The sequence below is a fragment of the Biomphalaria glabrata genome, chromosome 11 (genome assembly GCF_947242115.1).
Source record: "Biomphalaria glabrata chromosome 11, xgBioGlab47.1, whole genome shotgun sequence".
NCBI lineage: Eukaryota > Metazoa > Mollusca > Gastropoda > Planorbidae > Biomphalaria > Biomphalaria glabrata.
Genome location: NC_074721.1, coordinates 17,943,954 through 17,960,856, shown reverse-complemented (window position 1 = coordinate 17,960,856; position 16,903 = coordinate 17,943,954). Strand labels below are relative to the sequence as shown.

At 35.6% G+C, this 16,903-nt stretch overlaps 2 protein-coding genes across 2 annotated transcripts in view; one reads left to right on the top strand and one right to left on the bottom strand.

Moving 5' to 3' along the window:
• Positions 1-275: 275 nt before the first annotated feature.
• The window catches only part of LOC129921674 (uncharacterized), a 33,968-nt gene continuing 17,340 nt past the window's right edge, over positions 276-16,903 (bottom strand). The window contains exons 3-6 of the mRNA XM_056004040.1: positions 10,388-10,450; positions 7,267-7,352; positions 6,694-6,732; positions 276-5,758 (exon numbers count right to left, since the gene is read on the bottom strand). Coding sequence (XP_055860015.1) covers positions 5,687-5,758; positions 6,694-6,732; positions 7,267-7,352; positions 10,388-10,450 — 260 coding nt within the window. The 3' untranslated portion in view covers positions 276-5,686. The remainder of the gene's footprint in view (positions 5,759-6,693; positions 6,733-7,266; positions 7,353-10,387; positions 10,451-16,903) is intronic.
• On the top strand, positions 4,056-4,733 carry LOC129921742 (uncharacterized protein K02A2.6-like). The gene has a single exon (XM_056004362.1). It carries the CDS (start codon positions 4,056-4,058, stop codon positions 4,731-4,733), a length of 678 nt encoding a protein of 225 aa, XP_055860337.1.

Below are 16,903 nucleotides of genomic sequence, written 5' to 3'. Positions count from 1 at the left end.
TGTGTGTATCAGTCGTGTTTTATTGAAATAAAGCCTTGTTTCTAAGGTTATGAATTGAAAGAATCGCCACAGGGTGCGCTTATTTCAAATTGTTTTTTTGGCGAAAACCAGGAAGGCACCAAGACCAGCAATGATAGTGGCTTTGAAGGCTGATCCGTCAGTTTATATATGGATGGCTGTTTTTGGATTGCTTTCAATTGTTTCAAGTGTGCCTACTTTGAGTTCCAGTGGATTTGATTCTTTTGTTAGTAAAAAAATATGAAAAAGATAACAAATTAAAGATTATATTTATTTACTATGATAGATAAGTTAAAATTAAGCAAACATTTATTTTAAAAGTAATTTTTTAAAATTTCGAAGCAAGTTCTTCAAAAGTAGTCTAATGTCTTTCTTAAAGTAACTTTAGTAGTCGCTTACAAGACATTGCTACGGCCCTATGACAATAGTTTTTCATTAAAGAAATAAATTCCTTAGCATCAGAAGAAGTGGAAATCATTAGGGTTTATAAGAAAAAATGCCTGTTTCACATTCATGTTTTGGTTCAGGGTTGACTGAGATGCAGTAACTTAGTGCGTGCTTAATCAATATCAAAATAAATAGCTAGTGTTTTCAACATTTTCTGATATTTTAGGTCATAGTCAGATTAATTGTTAATTTAAAAAAAAAATTAAAAGTAAAAATCCACAATTAGTTAATAATGTACATCACTATCTTTATTCTAATGATAAAAAAAAAATCCAGATTATATTTTAATACAATAAATAGTACAATAAATAGGTTAAAAGCTACATGAATTTGAAAAATAGTTTTAACAATTTCATATTACGTTTCTTCCAAAAAAGTCTTATTGAAAAAAAAAATCCTTGAGAGATAAATTGTACTTTTATATCAACTAGAAAGAAACAACACTATTTCAAATAATTTCCAATACTTTGATATACCAACTATTAAATTAATGACATCATCCTGGTGAGCTATTGATGGGATTAATAAAACTCTAGAAGGATAAACACATTTGATAATTTTGGATAATTTGTCGAAAAACATTCAACTACAGTGTTTCATTCAAAAAAGAAAATTTCAAAATATAGAGGACATTCCAAAAATAATAAAAACATACCAAAAAAAAAATGGAAATATCCTAGCTATTCAATTTAGCTAAAGACGATGTTGATGGAATGTTATATTGTATGAAGATTTGTGCCCATGCACAGGGGAAACTACTCTAGTAATCAAGATGGCTGATTAAACTTGTCTGTGTTTACCTGAGTGTTCTTATTTCAAGTGTATTTATATTTGAGTGTCCATCGTAACATGGTGGCAGCGGTTTACACATCTAATAAAGGTAAACGATAACCTAGAATAACTTGAGGAAAATATAAGAAATCAGTAGCTAAAATGGCAACTACTAACAGATATTTCCCAGTACTGCAACCGCTATTGTAAACAGGCAATATGGCGGCCAATTGGAAAAGATTCAGAAGAGACTGGGATAACAATGAAAAGGCCACGAAACTCACAACAGAGACAGAAGATATACGTGTAGCAACACTAATGACCATAATTGGAAGTGAGGCAGCAGACGTGTTTGATTCATTTGGAAAAGGGAAGGAGACAAAAATAAATGAAATTTTAAAGAGTTTTGAAGAGTTCTATGTTGGAAGAACAAACGAAACCTATGAGAGATATGTCTTCAATACGAGAAGACAAGAAGAGGACGAGAACATTGACTCGTACATAACTGCCCTGAAGAAACTGGCAAGCAGATGCAATTTTGATAAACTAGAAGAGAGTCTGATTAGAGACCGAATTATCTTAGGGGTTAGGAGTGAACACTTGAAGATGAAACTGTTGCAAGACGATAAACTAAATTCTACAGAAATGCATAGATGTGTGTAGGATATATGAAAGATCACAAAGACAAATGAAAGATATCAGAGAAGGAAGAAACGAACCTTTGGACAAACCAACAATTGAAAGAATCTCAACATCGAAGTCAGGCCCAAAAAAACAGGAAGGAATATCAACAGAGTGACAAAGGGCTAAGACAAAGTAAAACTTGTAAATTTTGCAAGGGCGAACATGAATACATAAAGGAAAAATGTCCGGCCTGGGGAAAATCATGTCACATTTGTGGAGGCAGGAATCATTTTGCCTCAGTCTGTAAAAAGAAAATACACAGCATTACTCAAGCAAAGACACAGAGCAACATAGACTCAGACACAGAAGAAGATGAAGTTACACCCCAAAGTTACACTCCAAACTGAATGGGTCATGGCAATGAATGGCCCCAAAAAGCATAGGATGACGGCCGTCATGATGATCAACAACCAAAGAGTCAGATTTCAAGTGGACAGTGCCGCCGACGTCAATACCATAAACAAAAAATATGTGCGCCCAGACCAGATAGTACCGACGTCCCAGAGATTAACTATGTGGAATAAGACGGTAATGGAGCCAAAAGGAAAAGCTACGTTGGTAACCACTAATCTAAAGACCAATGAGAAATTCAATGTAGAGTATGTGGTAGTACCAAATGATCTAACATGCCTGCTAGGATTATCAACACTGAGGAAGATGGAACTCATTCACATAAATGAAGACAGATTTATTGCCAAAGTCAAAGCCACAGAAAAGAAACATCAAAACATTGATGCACTCGGTAACTTGGGCGTGGCTACATTGAAAATAGACAAAACAGTGAAGCCCAAAGTCCTACCAAGTAGAAGAATTTTTATAGCATTAAAAGAAAAAGTTAAAGCCGAATTAAACTCATTAGTTCAACGAGGAATTCTGGAAATAATAACTGAGCCCACAGAGTGGGTTAGTCAAATGGCATTGGTAGAGAAATCAGATGGCAGTATCAGAATCTGCATTGATCCTCAACCCTTGAACAAGGCACTACTGAAGGAGCATTACAACCTAACAACACTAGAAGACATTTTGGCTGAAATGGGTAACGCCAAGATATTTAGCAAAGTCGACATTCAGGAAGCTTTTTGGCATATCAAACTAGACCCGGACTCATCAGGTCTCACTGCAATGGCGACCCCATTCGGTAGATATGGAATAGACTTCCTTTTGGTCTCAAAGTAAGCTCGGAAGTTTTTCAAAGACATTTTAATGATGATTTGGAGGGACTAACAAGATGTTTTAACGTGGAGGATGATATAATGGTAATAGGCAAGGGTAGAAGAGGCTCGCAAAAATCATGAGGAAAACCTATCAAAATTACTCAATAGGCTAAAGGAAATGAACATCAGACTAAATGAAAAGAAATCAGCTTTCCGAAAGTCAGAAATTGTGTTTTTGGGACATATTATTTCCCAGTCAGGAATAAAACCAGACCCAAACAAAGTGAGAGCCATAACAAATCTAAAAACCCCTGTAGATATTACATCGGTTCGGAGATTTTGTGGAATGATACAATATCTATCAAGATTCATCCCAGGTCTTTCAGCAGACCTACAACCAATAACAGAACTGACTAAGAAACACAAGCTATTCGTGTGGTCGAATGACTGTGAGAAAGCATTTAATAGTGTCAAGTAGAATATATCCAATCATGGAACCCTAAGTTATTTTGACCCGGAGAAGAAAGTAACTATTCAGGTGGACAGCAGTCAAAATGGCTTAGGAGCTGTACAACTACAAGATGACAAACCCATAGCATACACATCAAGATCACTCACAGAGTTTCAGAAAAAGTGGGCTCAAATTGAAAAGGAACTTTTGGCTATAGTAGTAGCTCTAGAAAAATTTGACCAGTACACGTACGGCAGAACAATAATAATAAAGAATGATCATAAACCATTGGAAAATTTACCCAATAAACCCCTCAGTTGTGCACCTAAAAGGCTTCAAAGCTTAATGATGTGTTTGTAAAGATACGATGTTCAGTACCAGTATACCAAAGGAAACAGATTACAGATTGCCGACACGCTAAGCAGAGACCCTTTGCCAGAGCAGGAAGATTTTCCTGACACCTCTATCAACACTGTAGGACTGGCCCTCCCAGATATAATGTTAAAGATGCAGTCAAAATAGACAATAAGATGCAGATGTTGAAACAGTACATACTGAACGGTTGGCCAGACAAGCATCATATTGTACCAGAACTTAAACAATATTGGTCACTTGCAGATGTACTGACCTATGAGGATGGCCTTCTAATGAAAGGGGAGAGAATAGTTATCCCAAGAGCATTAAGAAAAGAAGTTGAAACCAAACTACATGCAGCACATTTAGGGTATGATGCCATGATGAGAAGAGCAAGGGACGCAGTTTTCTGGCCGGGAATAGCGGCAAGAATAAGAGAAATAGCTAATGCATGCCAACCTTGTCAGCAAAGTAAACCTGCAAACCAGAAAGAAAGCTTAATACAGCATAATGAGGGTTTAAATCCCTGGGACAAAACTGGGATAGATTTGTTCAAAATATTTGACCAACAATACCTTGCCATAGTTGACTACTATTCAAATTTTATTGAAGTAGAACATCTGCACACGACAACAAGTCAAGTTGTTATAAGAAAACTAAAAAATTTGTTTGCCAGATATGGAGTCCCCAAAGTTTGTATCAGTGATTTTGGACCTCAGTTTTCATCTGCTGAATTCACCGCATTTATGAAAGCATGGGGTGTCCATCATTTAAAATCTTCACCAGGACACCATCAGTCAAACGGCAAGGCAGAGGCAGCAGTGAAAATATTAAAGAATCTGATGAAAAAATGAAAAGAAAGCAAATCAGAAGCCCTATTAGAGTTTAGAAACACACCCAGGCAAGATACCAACTTAAGTCCGGCTCAGATGCTCTTTGGAAGGGCCTAGAAGAGAGCATCCTGCAAGAATGTCACAAGAAGAAGTCACGGCCAAACGGGAGAAGCGACAGCAAAGTGTCAGAAAACACTACAACCAAATAGCTCGTAAAATGAAGCTTATAAACGTCGGACAGAAGGTATTCTATCAATCGCCAAACGATACTACCTGGAGACAAGGCAGAGTATGTCGGAAAGTAAACGAACGTGCCTACATTATAGAAGGGGACAATGGTTTCAAGTATCAAAGAAATAGAAGACACCTACGACCTGACACCACTAACAACATAGACTTTTCTCCAGATAGAGAAAGTAATTGTACTGACATTTTCCCAGACGCAGAGAATGAGTGTATTAACAGTCCGCCCAACACCGAAAACACTCACCAGTACTCTTTACGACCTACGGCTACTCTGCAGAAACCGTCAAGATATGGAGGACTATGTTTAAGAACTGTATATATTAACTTTTGGAACTAGTTTTGTTGATCTGATTGTAGTTATTTAATTTGAAACATATTTACGGTTGTAAATAGTTTTGTCAATTTGATTGTATAATTTTTTTTCGTTATATTTTTTTTCAACTTTCCTTTTTTTTAATTTTTTTTTGTTGGGAGGAGAGGGGATGTTGATGGAATGTGATATTGTATGAAGAGTTGTGCCCATGCACAGGGGAAACTACTCTAGTAATCAAGATGGCTGATTAAACTTGTCTGTGTGTACCTGAGATTGTTCTTACGTCAAGTGTATTTATATTTGAGTGTCCATCGTAACAGACGAAAAGAACCATGGTCAGTAGATTAAACATGAATAAATAAGATGAGCGCATGAATAGCAGTAAAATATACAATAGACACTTGGACTCATGATCCTACACTTGCTGACGGACATTCTCTGATCCTGATGATTGTTGAGGGGTGACAACGTTACTAGGTCCTTCTCTCTAGAAAAAAATAATGTTCAATTAAAATTATAAAAATGTTTATGGTGTTTATCCATTTGTTCCTCTCATATAGCTATAGGTATAAGTAAAATATATTAATAAGATGGGGAAATAATTCGGTAAAAGCGAATTGAAGAAAATGAATCAAGAGAGATACTTAAATAGAATAAAGAAGTCTCTTCTAGTTAAAGGGGGCAATAAAAGTAAGAACAATCAAATATAGTAAATATTTTTTTTGTAAATATCATCATCAACTATAATTAAAACAAACACAAATTTATAGTCTTAAACAAAATCTAATTTTCTCTAATTATCTTTGTCCCTACCCAAACAGGTGTATAATCCTTTTCCCATAGGACCCCGCAATGGACCTCATTCACCAATCGTAAACAAACAACATTTAGTCACGTGATCTTATTGATAAAACAACGAAATAAACTGTCACGTGACAACCATCATGAATTAAACATGAGATCGTAAATTATATAGAAGAGATAGAGCACCACGTGGCTAAATGTTGTTTGTTTACGATTGGTGGATGAGGTCCATAGTTAGGGCCAGCCCTGAATAGAAACACATGTTCGCTGAGTGCAAAGCGTAATACACGACAGTTGAGATCTCCCCACGTCGTCGTATTAAATTATCAAGTTTTATATGGACTAGTCTTCAGGACTCTCTTTTTGTTCTAGCATTACTGGGTGCATGTCAACTATTTTAGGTATTAATTACTTATTAATCAAGAACTTGCTTAGAAGAAACCAAACTATCGTGACTTCTCATCGACAACACCAAAAGTAAGAGCAAATAATGTTACAGGTACTAGTTTTTTCTTATTAAGTGTAAGAGTCAGATCTAGCAGATTAGTATGTATCTGTTCATGAAGCTCTCTATGACTACTATTGTTATAATAAATTCAATGTTTACTGTTTACTTACTTTGGGTCGACATCCCATGCATACTAGGATGGCTCTAACCTAGAAAAAGAAAATTCCCATTAAAATCATCAAAATGAAATCAATGTCAGAAATATTATTTTTCTGTCATTATTTATAGTAAAGAAAAGTGAACAAATGATTATTATATCCAAAGAAAATGAACAACGTAACATCTATTTTTCAAAACGTGTATATTTAGAAAGAAAAATTATAATCTTTCCGGATGTCATAACATCATCTGCTAGTGTCCCTGTTGTATAAAACAAAAAAACAACAACAGTGTAAACATCTAAAACTTTACTACACTGAATGAGGTAAATAACTACAAGCATAGTACAGGTCAAGACACGGAATATTGTCAGTGCACAATCTCGCGTGAATTCACAAATGGAACAAACACTAGGGGCGACAACTGAAATAAACAAATAAATTCACGACATATATCGCAAGGCACAATAAATAGCATATTCTAAATCTGCCTTAAAGATTGTATTGTATTTTTAACATCTGGACAGTATCTTATTTTAATCAATTTAGTTGGTAGAAAACATTTTTAGACATTAATTTAATTACCAGTTGTCTAAACTTTCGCGGGCAACAGCACCCTATCAGAAACAACACAAAGTACAGCAATGCAATGGTTATACCTATGATGGCTCCTGAAAAGTAAAAATGACACATTGTTATTGTTCTTATCCTACTTCTTAGTAGAATAATGAAATCGGTGAATGATGGACGGAGCCTAAGATATGCCATGCATGTACAAAGTTTAAAATAAATAACAACTATATACATTCAGAAGAAAAAAAAGAAATTACTATTGGTATGCCCGTTATAATCAACATAAATCGTTTAACAAAGATTACGTTGCTTTTGACGCAAAAACACAGGCGTAGCTTTTATATCTTAATACTGAAGCTTGAAATAGGGTAATAATCATTATTCAGCATGCATCTTTATTTTTTATGATTTCCGAAAAAAAAACGCTAATATTTTTTGCGACTATTTGTCCTTCCGTTCCGTTTAAATAGTAAAATGTAGAAAAAATCTATGAACATCAGATTATTGGATCTTGCGAAATTCTGATGAAATGGATATTTCATCTTTTTAAAACAAACATTTTTCCATTAATTCAAAATCTCGCTTTGTAAGTTGAACATTCAGTTAATAAATAAATAGTTTATTTTTTAATTCGCACTTGACGTTTCGTTTATTTTTACCCCTTTCTCTCCGTAATTATTTACCACATTCTGGTTGAATCAACGCTGGTATCGTCAGTTAGGAGAGAAAGAGTTAAATGTATATTAGTGTTAATTTATTCCTGCATTTGTGATCTGTCTATTCACATTTTAGGGCGCAAAATGAATTAGAAATAATAGATGAGGATTATTGATTAGTGTAGTGTTAATTATAAGGTGGCTTAATGTTAAATATATCGAAAAAAAAAACAAGGTTACAAAGACAGTGTGTGTGGAAAAATAAACTCAAAATCGGCTCCGGAACTGGTCTACCAAGGCAGGTTTCAATATATTCAGAAAGAATATCAATGCTATTCTATCAAAGGCAAAAAAAAACCAGAGAAGAATAGAGAAAGAAGGTTGACAGATCTTGTGTGGTGCCCCAACTGTCCAGTAGACCTAGGGATAGGTGAAAGTCAAGTTAGATTGAACCTGAACTAATGTCATGTAATGATTATCTAATTGATCTAATTGTTTCGTAAAGGGTCCGTAAAGAGTCAATCTCTTATTCAAAGCTTCAAGCAGAAAAAATATTCCTTAAAAAAAATCCTTTAATACAGTGTTGCCCGTCGCGTTTACCATACTACAGTACACGCGATAATGTGAAAAAAGTACTTATTAATTGTTGTTTTAATTAATCTTCCAGTTATATGCATACTAAATAGATTTTTTCTCTTTAAAAAATGTAGTAGTTAGTGTGACAGAACTTACTTAACTTAACTTAACTATGCAATTGTAATAACAAAAAAAAAATGACCAAAAATCCAAAACATTTTGCAATGAATGTATATAAAAAATAATTTAGCTTTTGACTTTAGTTGTTGAGCTGTTTACATCCTATGAATCCTTGGGCTTTTGCCTCTTTTCTTTGCCTGTTTTTTGGGGTGTTTCATTCACCTCTTTTCTGGGCTTTAGCCTCTTTTTTGGACCTCTTCCGGATATTACTGGCATTGGTCCAATAATATCTACAGCTATTTTTTCAAATGGCATTTCACTTAAGTCTGTTGTTTGTATTGGAGCTTGCATATATGTTCCCTTTGCTCCATGTATTTGGCACATATGGCAAGATTTTATGTAAGCCTTGAATTCTTGCTTAATTCTAGGCCAAAAAAACTAATTCAAGATTCTATGCAATGTTCTCTTTACTACCATATGTCCGGCAAACGGGGTGTCATGTGCAAGCTTTAAAATTGTTTCTCTATATTTCTTTGGAACTAGCAATTGTTGTGTCTTGGCTGCTTTCAGATGAATTTCTCTCAAATAGACACCATCTTCGCCTATCTTGATTAACCCTCGTCTTGGTGGAGCTTCACTTTCTATGAGTTTTATTAGATCTGGATCCTTTTTCTGTTCACTGACAAATTGTTCTGTTTTAATCTGTAGTGGGTCTTGACTTTCTGTGGAGATTTCATTCGGGTTGTTCACTTGATTATGGCTTCTCATTTCGCTATTTTCTGTTTCTGTATTTTCATTTTCATTGTTATAATGAGCTTGTATGCTATCGTTTGTATTTAGCACTTCAGAAACGCATACCTAAAAATGAGGTGTTTTGACCCCTCAACCCCATCTTATGATGAAAAAAAGTTTAATTTCATTAAAAAAATTTTTTATAAAGGCAAAGTATGTGTTCCTATGATCAAATGCATCATTTGAATACATTAAAAAGCCTAAAATGTTAAAAAGAAAAAAAAAAGTTTTCAAGGTAGATGACCATTGATAGTGCAATGGTGTATTTTTATGAAAAAAAAACGACTTAAATATTTCATTTTAAAAACACAATGAAACATTTCCAGAAGATAGAGGAAGTTATAGCGCCAAAACTTAGCGATATTGAATTATCAATGACTTTTCTAGTTTCTGAATTATATACGGGAGGGAGATACAGACCACACAAATTGATGCTTTTCGCCTTTTGGGATCCGCTAAAAATTGATTAAAATGTGTGTGGTTAATTTATCTTTATGTGGATAAACCGGAAATTTCATAATAAATATACAGTATATTATTTTACTAATTACAAATTTTCACAAAGTCATACTTAGTAAAGTTTTCTAATTAAATGGCTTTTCTATAAATACTATTTCTACCTACTGTAGATTGTAAAGTTGTCCCCCCCCATCCCAAAACAAAAATTAAAAAATAAAAGTAATTTATTCTGAAATAATTTTTAAAATATTTGTTTTCTATTTGTTTTGTTGAATATGTTCCATGCTAATTCAATGAATACCATAACATCGTAACTACAACCTCAAGGAAGATGTCGTAAAAGGCAAGGGTTCAAACCTTGAACCATTAACACAAGAGTCCTAAGCGCATTCTACAATATCAGGAATTCATTTAGAATTAACTTGGGTGTCACCGAAAATTGTAGTTATTCTACTAGAAATTTAAAGTCTCTCTCTCTTTCTCTCTCTCTCTCTATCATAGATTAATCTTAATTTTTTATCAAGATTTACCTGTGGAAAGTCCATCATCGCAAGTAGCAGCGGGCTTGGTGGTTGTGACCACTTGCTTTGGTGCTGAAAAGATTGTTTAAAGTTGTTTAAAGGCATTTTCTGCCAATTTTTCTTTGCAAAATAAATGCATCTACCTGTATGAGTCAATGAAGAGTCTATTTCTCTCTTTTGTTTATTCTGCGTTGGTACAAAAAATAGATCTAGAATCTTAGGTAAAGCATGTTTAACCAAGGAGATATTAAGATAGAGTTTTTTTAATTGAACATGAATTGAAAAAGAAATGAAAACAAAGACTTTGTTTTGTATTTGTTTTCTTGTTGTGTGTTGTGAACTGATCTGTTCTTATGTGTCAAAATGTCTTGGTGTTCAGAAGATTGAAATTGCTGGCTAAAGAGTGCCACTTCAGAGCAGTCTCTGTCCTCGAAAACCAGAACGAGGCCATCAGAGACGCATTCATTAGTGGCATGTCATCATCAGAGATTAGGCAGAGAAGAGACCTTTAGAGTACTTATCTCTGGACCTCACAAAGTCATTGGATGTAGCTAGATCTCTGGAAATGGTACAGAAACATTCTGTGACATATTACTCGCAACAAGTCACTACTTTTCAAACATTACAAGCACAGCAATCCACTACGTTGGAATGGCCGCTTTTTTTCTGCTGTAGAGGACATAGCTGCAGCTCAAGGCAAGTGCTACTTTTGTGGAGGTTTTATTCACTCTCGTAGCAAATGCCCGCTAATGATGTCATCTGTATTTTAATGCGGTAAAAGGGGACACTACAAAAAGGTATGCAAATCATATGCAGATCATATGCAAATCTAACTTTCTACAGTTTACAGACCAAATCTGATTCAGCAGCGTATACAATAACAGCCGCCTCTTCGTTTTCTCTATCTCGTGCTGTAATGAATTGATGTCTTTTATCGATAAAGGTAGTTTGGACAGTTAAATTTCTGCATCGGCTGTCAAAAAGTATAGATTTAGAACTTTTCACTCATCATAACTTATATGTATGGCCAACACGAACCTAACTGGTTATACTCGCGGCCATGTTAATGCTGACATTAAGAGTAAAGGCTCCACGTATAAAGACTTCAAGCTACATATACTTGACAACCTCTGTGAGGATGTTATTTTAAACCACGACTTCCTTGAACAACATGAGAGTGTATAGATCACTTTTCAAGGGCCTAAACCATCAATGGTCTTAAATGGAATGAAAGCTGTTAATGTCGAACCCGCCCTCTTTTCCAAAATATCTTTAAAGAGTGTCGACCTATCGCCACAAAATCCAGATGTTATTCTGCAAACGACACTCTTTTCATCAATTCAGAAGTTGAAAGACTCTTAAAAGATGGCATCATTGAGCCCTCGTCATCTCCATGGCGGGCCCAAGTCTTAATAACAACTAACGAAAAACACAAACGAAGAATGGTAATGGACTACAGCCAAACTGTTAATCGGTTCACACTTTGGGATGCTTATCCCTTACCCCGAATTGATGATATGGTCTCTCAAATAGCTAAATACGAAATATTTAGCATTTTTGATCTTCGCAACGCATACCATCAGATCCCCTAAGGAAGACTGATCGCCCTTATACTGCCTTTGAAGCTGGAGGGAAATTATACCAATTCTGTAGGATACCTTCTGGGGTAACTAACGGGGTAGCCTGTTTTCAAAGGACAATCGACAATATCATAGAACAAGAATCACTGGAGGGTGCATATGCTTATATTGACAACATCACCATTTCTTGGGGCTATAAAAAATATGGAGTAACTCTTAATGAGAAAAAGTGTGCATACGCTTCTTCAATAATAAGATTACTATGTTATGAAGTCTCCCATAATGAGATGAAGCCAGAAAACGACGGACTACTGCCCTTGCGTCAACGTTTTCCACCCGAGAACCTCAATGCACAAAGGCGGGCTGTAGGTCTATTCTCCTACTATGCCAACTGGATAGGACATTTCTCAGATAAGATCCATCCTTTGGTACACAACAGGACTTTCCCACTCCCTGATAAAATCAAAGATACATTTCAAGCTTTGAAAGAAGAACTAGAAATGCCTGTTGTCACTAATGTAGACCACTAAACGCCGCTGGAGATTAAAACAGGCTTAGGGTTAGGGTTCATGTAAAAAAAAATTCGTATTTTATATTGAGGAGTAAAGTTTTTTATGTGTGACGTCTGCAAGTCGTTCTTGTGTTTTTAATGAAATATCTGGACAACAATTTGCAAATTTAATAAAACTCATACACTACAGATTTTATAAGCAGTAACACATAGGTAGGACACTGGCCAGATAACAACACTTCAGTAGGACACTGGCCAGGTAAAAACACTTCAGTAGAACACTGGCCAAGTAACAACACTTCAGTAGGACAATGGCCAGGTAACAACACTTCAGTAGAACACTGGCCAAGTAACAACACTTCAGTGGGACAATGGCCAGGTAACAACACTTCAGTAGAACAATGGCCAAGTAACAACACTTCAGTAGAACACTGGCCAGGTAACAACACTTCAGTAGAACACTGGCCAGGTAACAACACTTCAGTAGAACATTGGCCAGGTAACAACACTTCAGTAGAACACTGGCCAGGTAACAACACTTCAGTAGAACACTGGCCAGGTAACAACACTTCAGTAGGACACTGGCCAGGTAACAACACTTCAGTAGAACACTGGCCAAGTAACAACACTTCAGTAGAACACTGGCCAGATAACAACATTTCAGTGGGACAATGGCCAGGTAAAATCGTTCAGTAGGACACTGGCCAGGTAACAACACTTCAGTATGACAATGGAAGATAACAACACTACAATAGGACACTGACCTGGTAACAACACTTTAATAGGACACTGGCCTCGTAGCATTACTTCAGTAGGACACTGCTTATGTAACAACACTTCAGACAATGGACAGGTAACAACACATCAGTAGGACACTGACCAGATAACAACACTTCAGTATGACAATGGAAGATAACACTTCAGTAGGACACTGTCCACGTAGCAACTATTCCGTAGGACACTGATCACGTAACAACACTTCAGTAGGACACTGGCCAGGAACAACACTTCAGTAGGACACTGGCCACATAGCAACACTTTTGTAGGACACTGCCCATGTAACAACACATCAGTAGAACACTGCCCATGTAACAACACATCAGTAGGACACTGGCCAGGTAACAACACTTCAGTAGGACACTGGCCACATAGCAACACTTTAGTAGGACACTGCCCATGTAACAACACTTCAGTAGGACACGGGCCAGGTAACAACACTTCAGTAGGAAACTGGCCAGGTAACAACACTTCAGTAGGACACTGCACATGTAACAACACTTCAGTAAGACACAGGGCAGGTAACAACACTTCAGTAGGACACTGGCTAGGTAACAACACTTCAGTCGGACAGTGCTCAGGTAACAGGACAGACCATTCAAGTTCTTCTTCTTCTTCGTTCTCATTGTTATGTTGGAGTGTTCAGATGAGTAGACCAATACATGAGATGAACTGCGCAATGGTTTCACAATCAGGGAGCTCTCCATATAGTTTCCTTGCTATTGGGGTGATTTGGGGCCAATGTCTTATACGGGCCTCTTGGTATAGAGAGCTTTCCTATTCACGTTGATTTGGGTTAGTTTACTGTTTAGAGAAATAGAGAATCATCTCGCAAAGGCCAACAGCGCTTTTGGTCGACTTAAGTTTTTACAGGGACTCATAAACCCTGCAGAGCAGTGCTAGAAACCTGGACCGTGCCATAAGAGATTAATCTCAGCACGAAGCCTTAGTGCGTGGAGGCTTACGAAAGGTCGCAACTGGGTTTTTGTAGCCAATAAAACACGGCATTCATCCTTAATCTTCAGAAAACACCACCCTCATTATTTTTATTAACATATCATTAAATCATAGGCTGGAAAACAACAATATTACGTATATCATATAAATATTCTCAGGCATTGCATATTTTAGCACTAATGAATTTTAACTTTAGTGAATTTAAACATCACTTTATCATCAACGCAAACGAAGTTTATATGATTTCACAGTTTTTACAAGATTCCTTAATTGTAATGGAGAATCTATATGTTTCTTTTCTTCGTCTGGGTGACTAAATCACTTAGAGTCACATGAACCCAATAATTCAAATCACAAAACACCATAAAGGCCAAAATACATTTTTGAACTCCATTTTTGATAGCATAGCCAACAACATAGTTAATAATGATCAATTTGATTTAAGAATAGCCGAAGATGTATCAAATAGTTCTAATATGCCAACGAATGTTACTGGAAGCCTTTTACCATGATGAATAACTTGCTTGTACTTTTCCAAACGTATCACAACGTAACTTCTCAGCACTTGACTGAATCAAGATAGAGTTACGTTGATATTTGGTGCCACCTTCTGGTGCTGTCGTTTCTGGACGGTGGCCATTTTGGCGCAGCTGTTTTGGTGCGGTCGTCATTTGGCCTAAACATTTTAGCCAGATTTCATATGTTTATTTTATTTTCATATGATACACAACCACGTTTTGTATATTTGTATGCATTTTAATGTATGACAAAAGAATTATTTTATTACTTTGTGTCTTGTTGTGAGGTTGTTATGTAATTCAGTGTTTAATACTATTGATAGTGAATAACTGTAAAAAAGGTGTATTTTTATGAAGTTTTTTTTTTTGCATAATTGATTTTAAAAATTACTTCTTTAATATTAAAAACAAAGCAAAGTATACACTCAAAATTCTATGAGTGTAGTCAAAGCGGTTTTGAGTTTAAACTTTCTCCAGTGGATTTTAAAGTTAAAAATTACCTCTTGTATATAAAAAAGCAAATTACACACTAAAATTATTTGATCGTAGTCAAGCCAATTGGGGGGGGGGGGGGTTGAGTTTAAACTCCTCTCCTACAGATGGCTTTTTTAAAAGTTTAAAACCCCTCCAGATGGTTTTGAGTTTAAAATCCTCCTACAGAGCGTTTTGAGGTGGAAAACCTCTATCTTCAATATTAATCTAAATTCTAAAGCAAACTACAGTTACCAAATTCTATGACCGTAGCTAAATGGGGTTTTGAATAAAAAAAAACAAACTCCAGAGATTTTTTTAGTTCAAAACCCCCTGTCATAAGGTGGATTATGATCAGGCCGTTTTGGGTGTCTAGTGGCTCATAGCGGTCCTCCAGACCCCTAGTTGGCAGTGGCGAGGAGTCTAAAATTTTTCCACAAACTCCAGGAAGAACCTATCCAAGGTCACAATAAACGTCTATCAAAAGAATGAAGGGTCAGAATGTAATAAAGATTAAGTACACACACACACATACTTAATATAATTTTTTTTTGCCGGGGGAGGGGGGTTGAAAAGAATCCCCTCCAACCCCCCCCCCCGAAAAAATTCCTGGCTACGCCCATGATATATATATATATATATATATATATATATATATATATATATATACATGAATCTAGATATCGAAATAAGATCTATAAATAGATCTGATCTAGACTCTAATAATCTCTTTAGTATAAAGATAGATCTAAGATCGAGTCTTCATCTGCTCTGTTAGGACTACCTTTTAAAACAAATATAGATAAAACATAGTCATAAGTGCGTTGACAGTTAAATGTTGAGACCTGACATTTTCTTTTCAATATTTATATTAGATTTATGATTAGATATTGATCAAGATGTAGACAAGGCGTAGTGATGGGGGAGGGGCAAGTTGAACGATGTCTCGGGGGCGCCACACGCAGAGAGGATCCTAAAATAAAATTATTGTAGATATTTTATTTAGGTAATTCATTCTAATGTTTGTTGTATTCTATTATTATTAAATACGTTTTATTCATTAGCCTGCATTTTTATGTGATGTTCATGGAAAATTGGAGGGGGTCGCCAATAAAGTACCGGGCGCACGTTTGGATCACTACATCTCTGGATGAGGATGAATAAAATTTAGATCTACATACAATAGATATCCGAATTAACTTTTTTTTGTGAAGATTGAGGAGTTGTTTTAGCAATAATAGACGCCCTAGTAGAAGGAGAAATTACTTTACCAAACTCAAAAAATATTGAAGAAACAATTTGTAAAATTAACATCACCACAACATCCCTAGCATCTACAGACCACCAAATTCTAGGATAGAATATATGCAGGAATTATGCAATCTACTTTCATTACTTAAAGAAAAACATAAAAATTAGAAAATTAGTTTTCTGAATCATGTGTAAGTACAACCTTCCCAATATTAATTGGAAATCATTAACCATAGTTTTTTTTTAACGATCTTTATTTTTTTCTTGTGTTAAGTGTGTTCATTCTGTGTATTACTTGTGATTCCGTGGATTCTTGGGTTACTGTTTAGAGTGGACGGTGCGAGTGTTGTGTAGTTTAAAGTACTGTGTAGTTTGTTTCTCTCTCGTAGTGTAGTTATCGTTTTTTTCTTTTCCATTCTTTACTTTGTAATATGTTACTTAAGATGTCAATTAAGACATT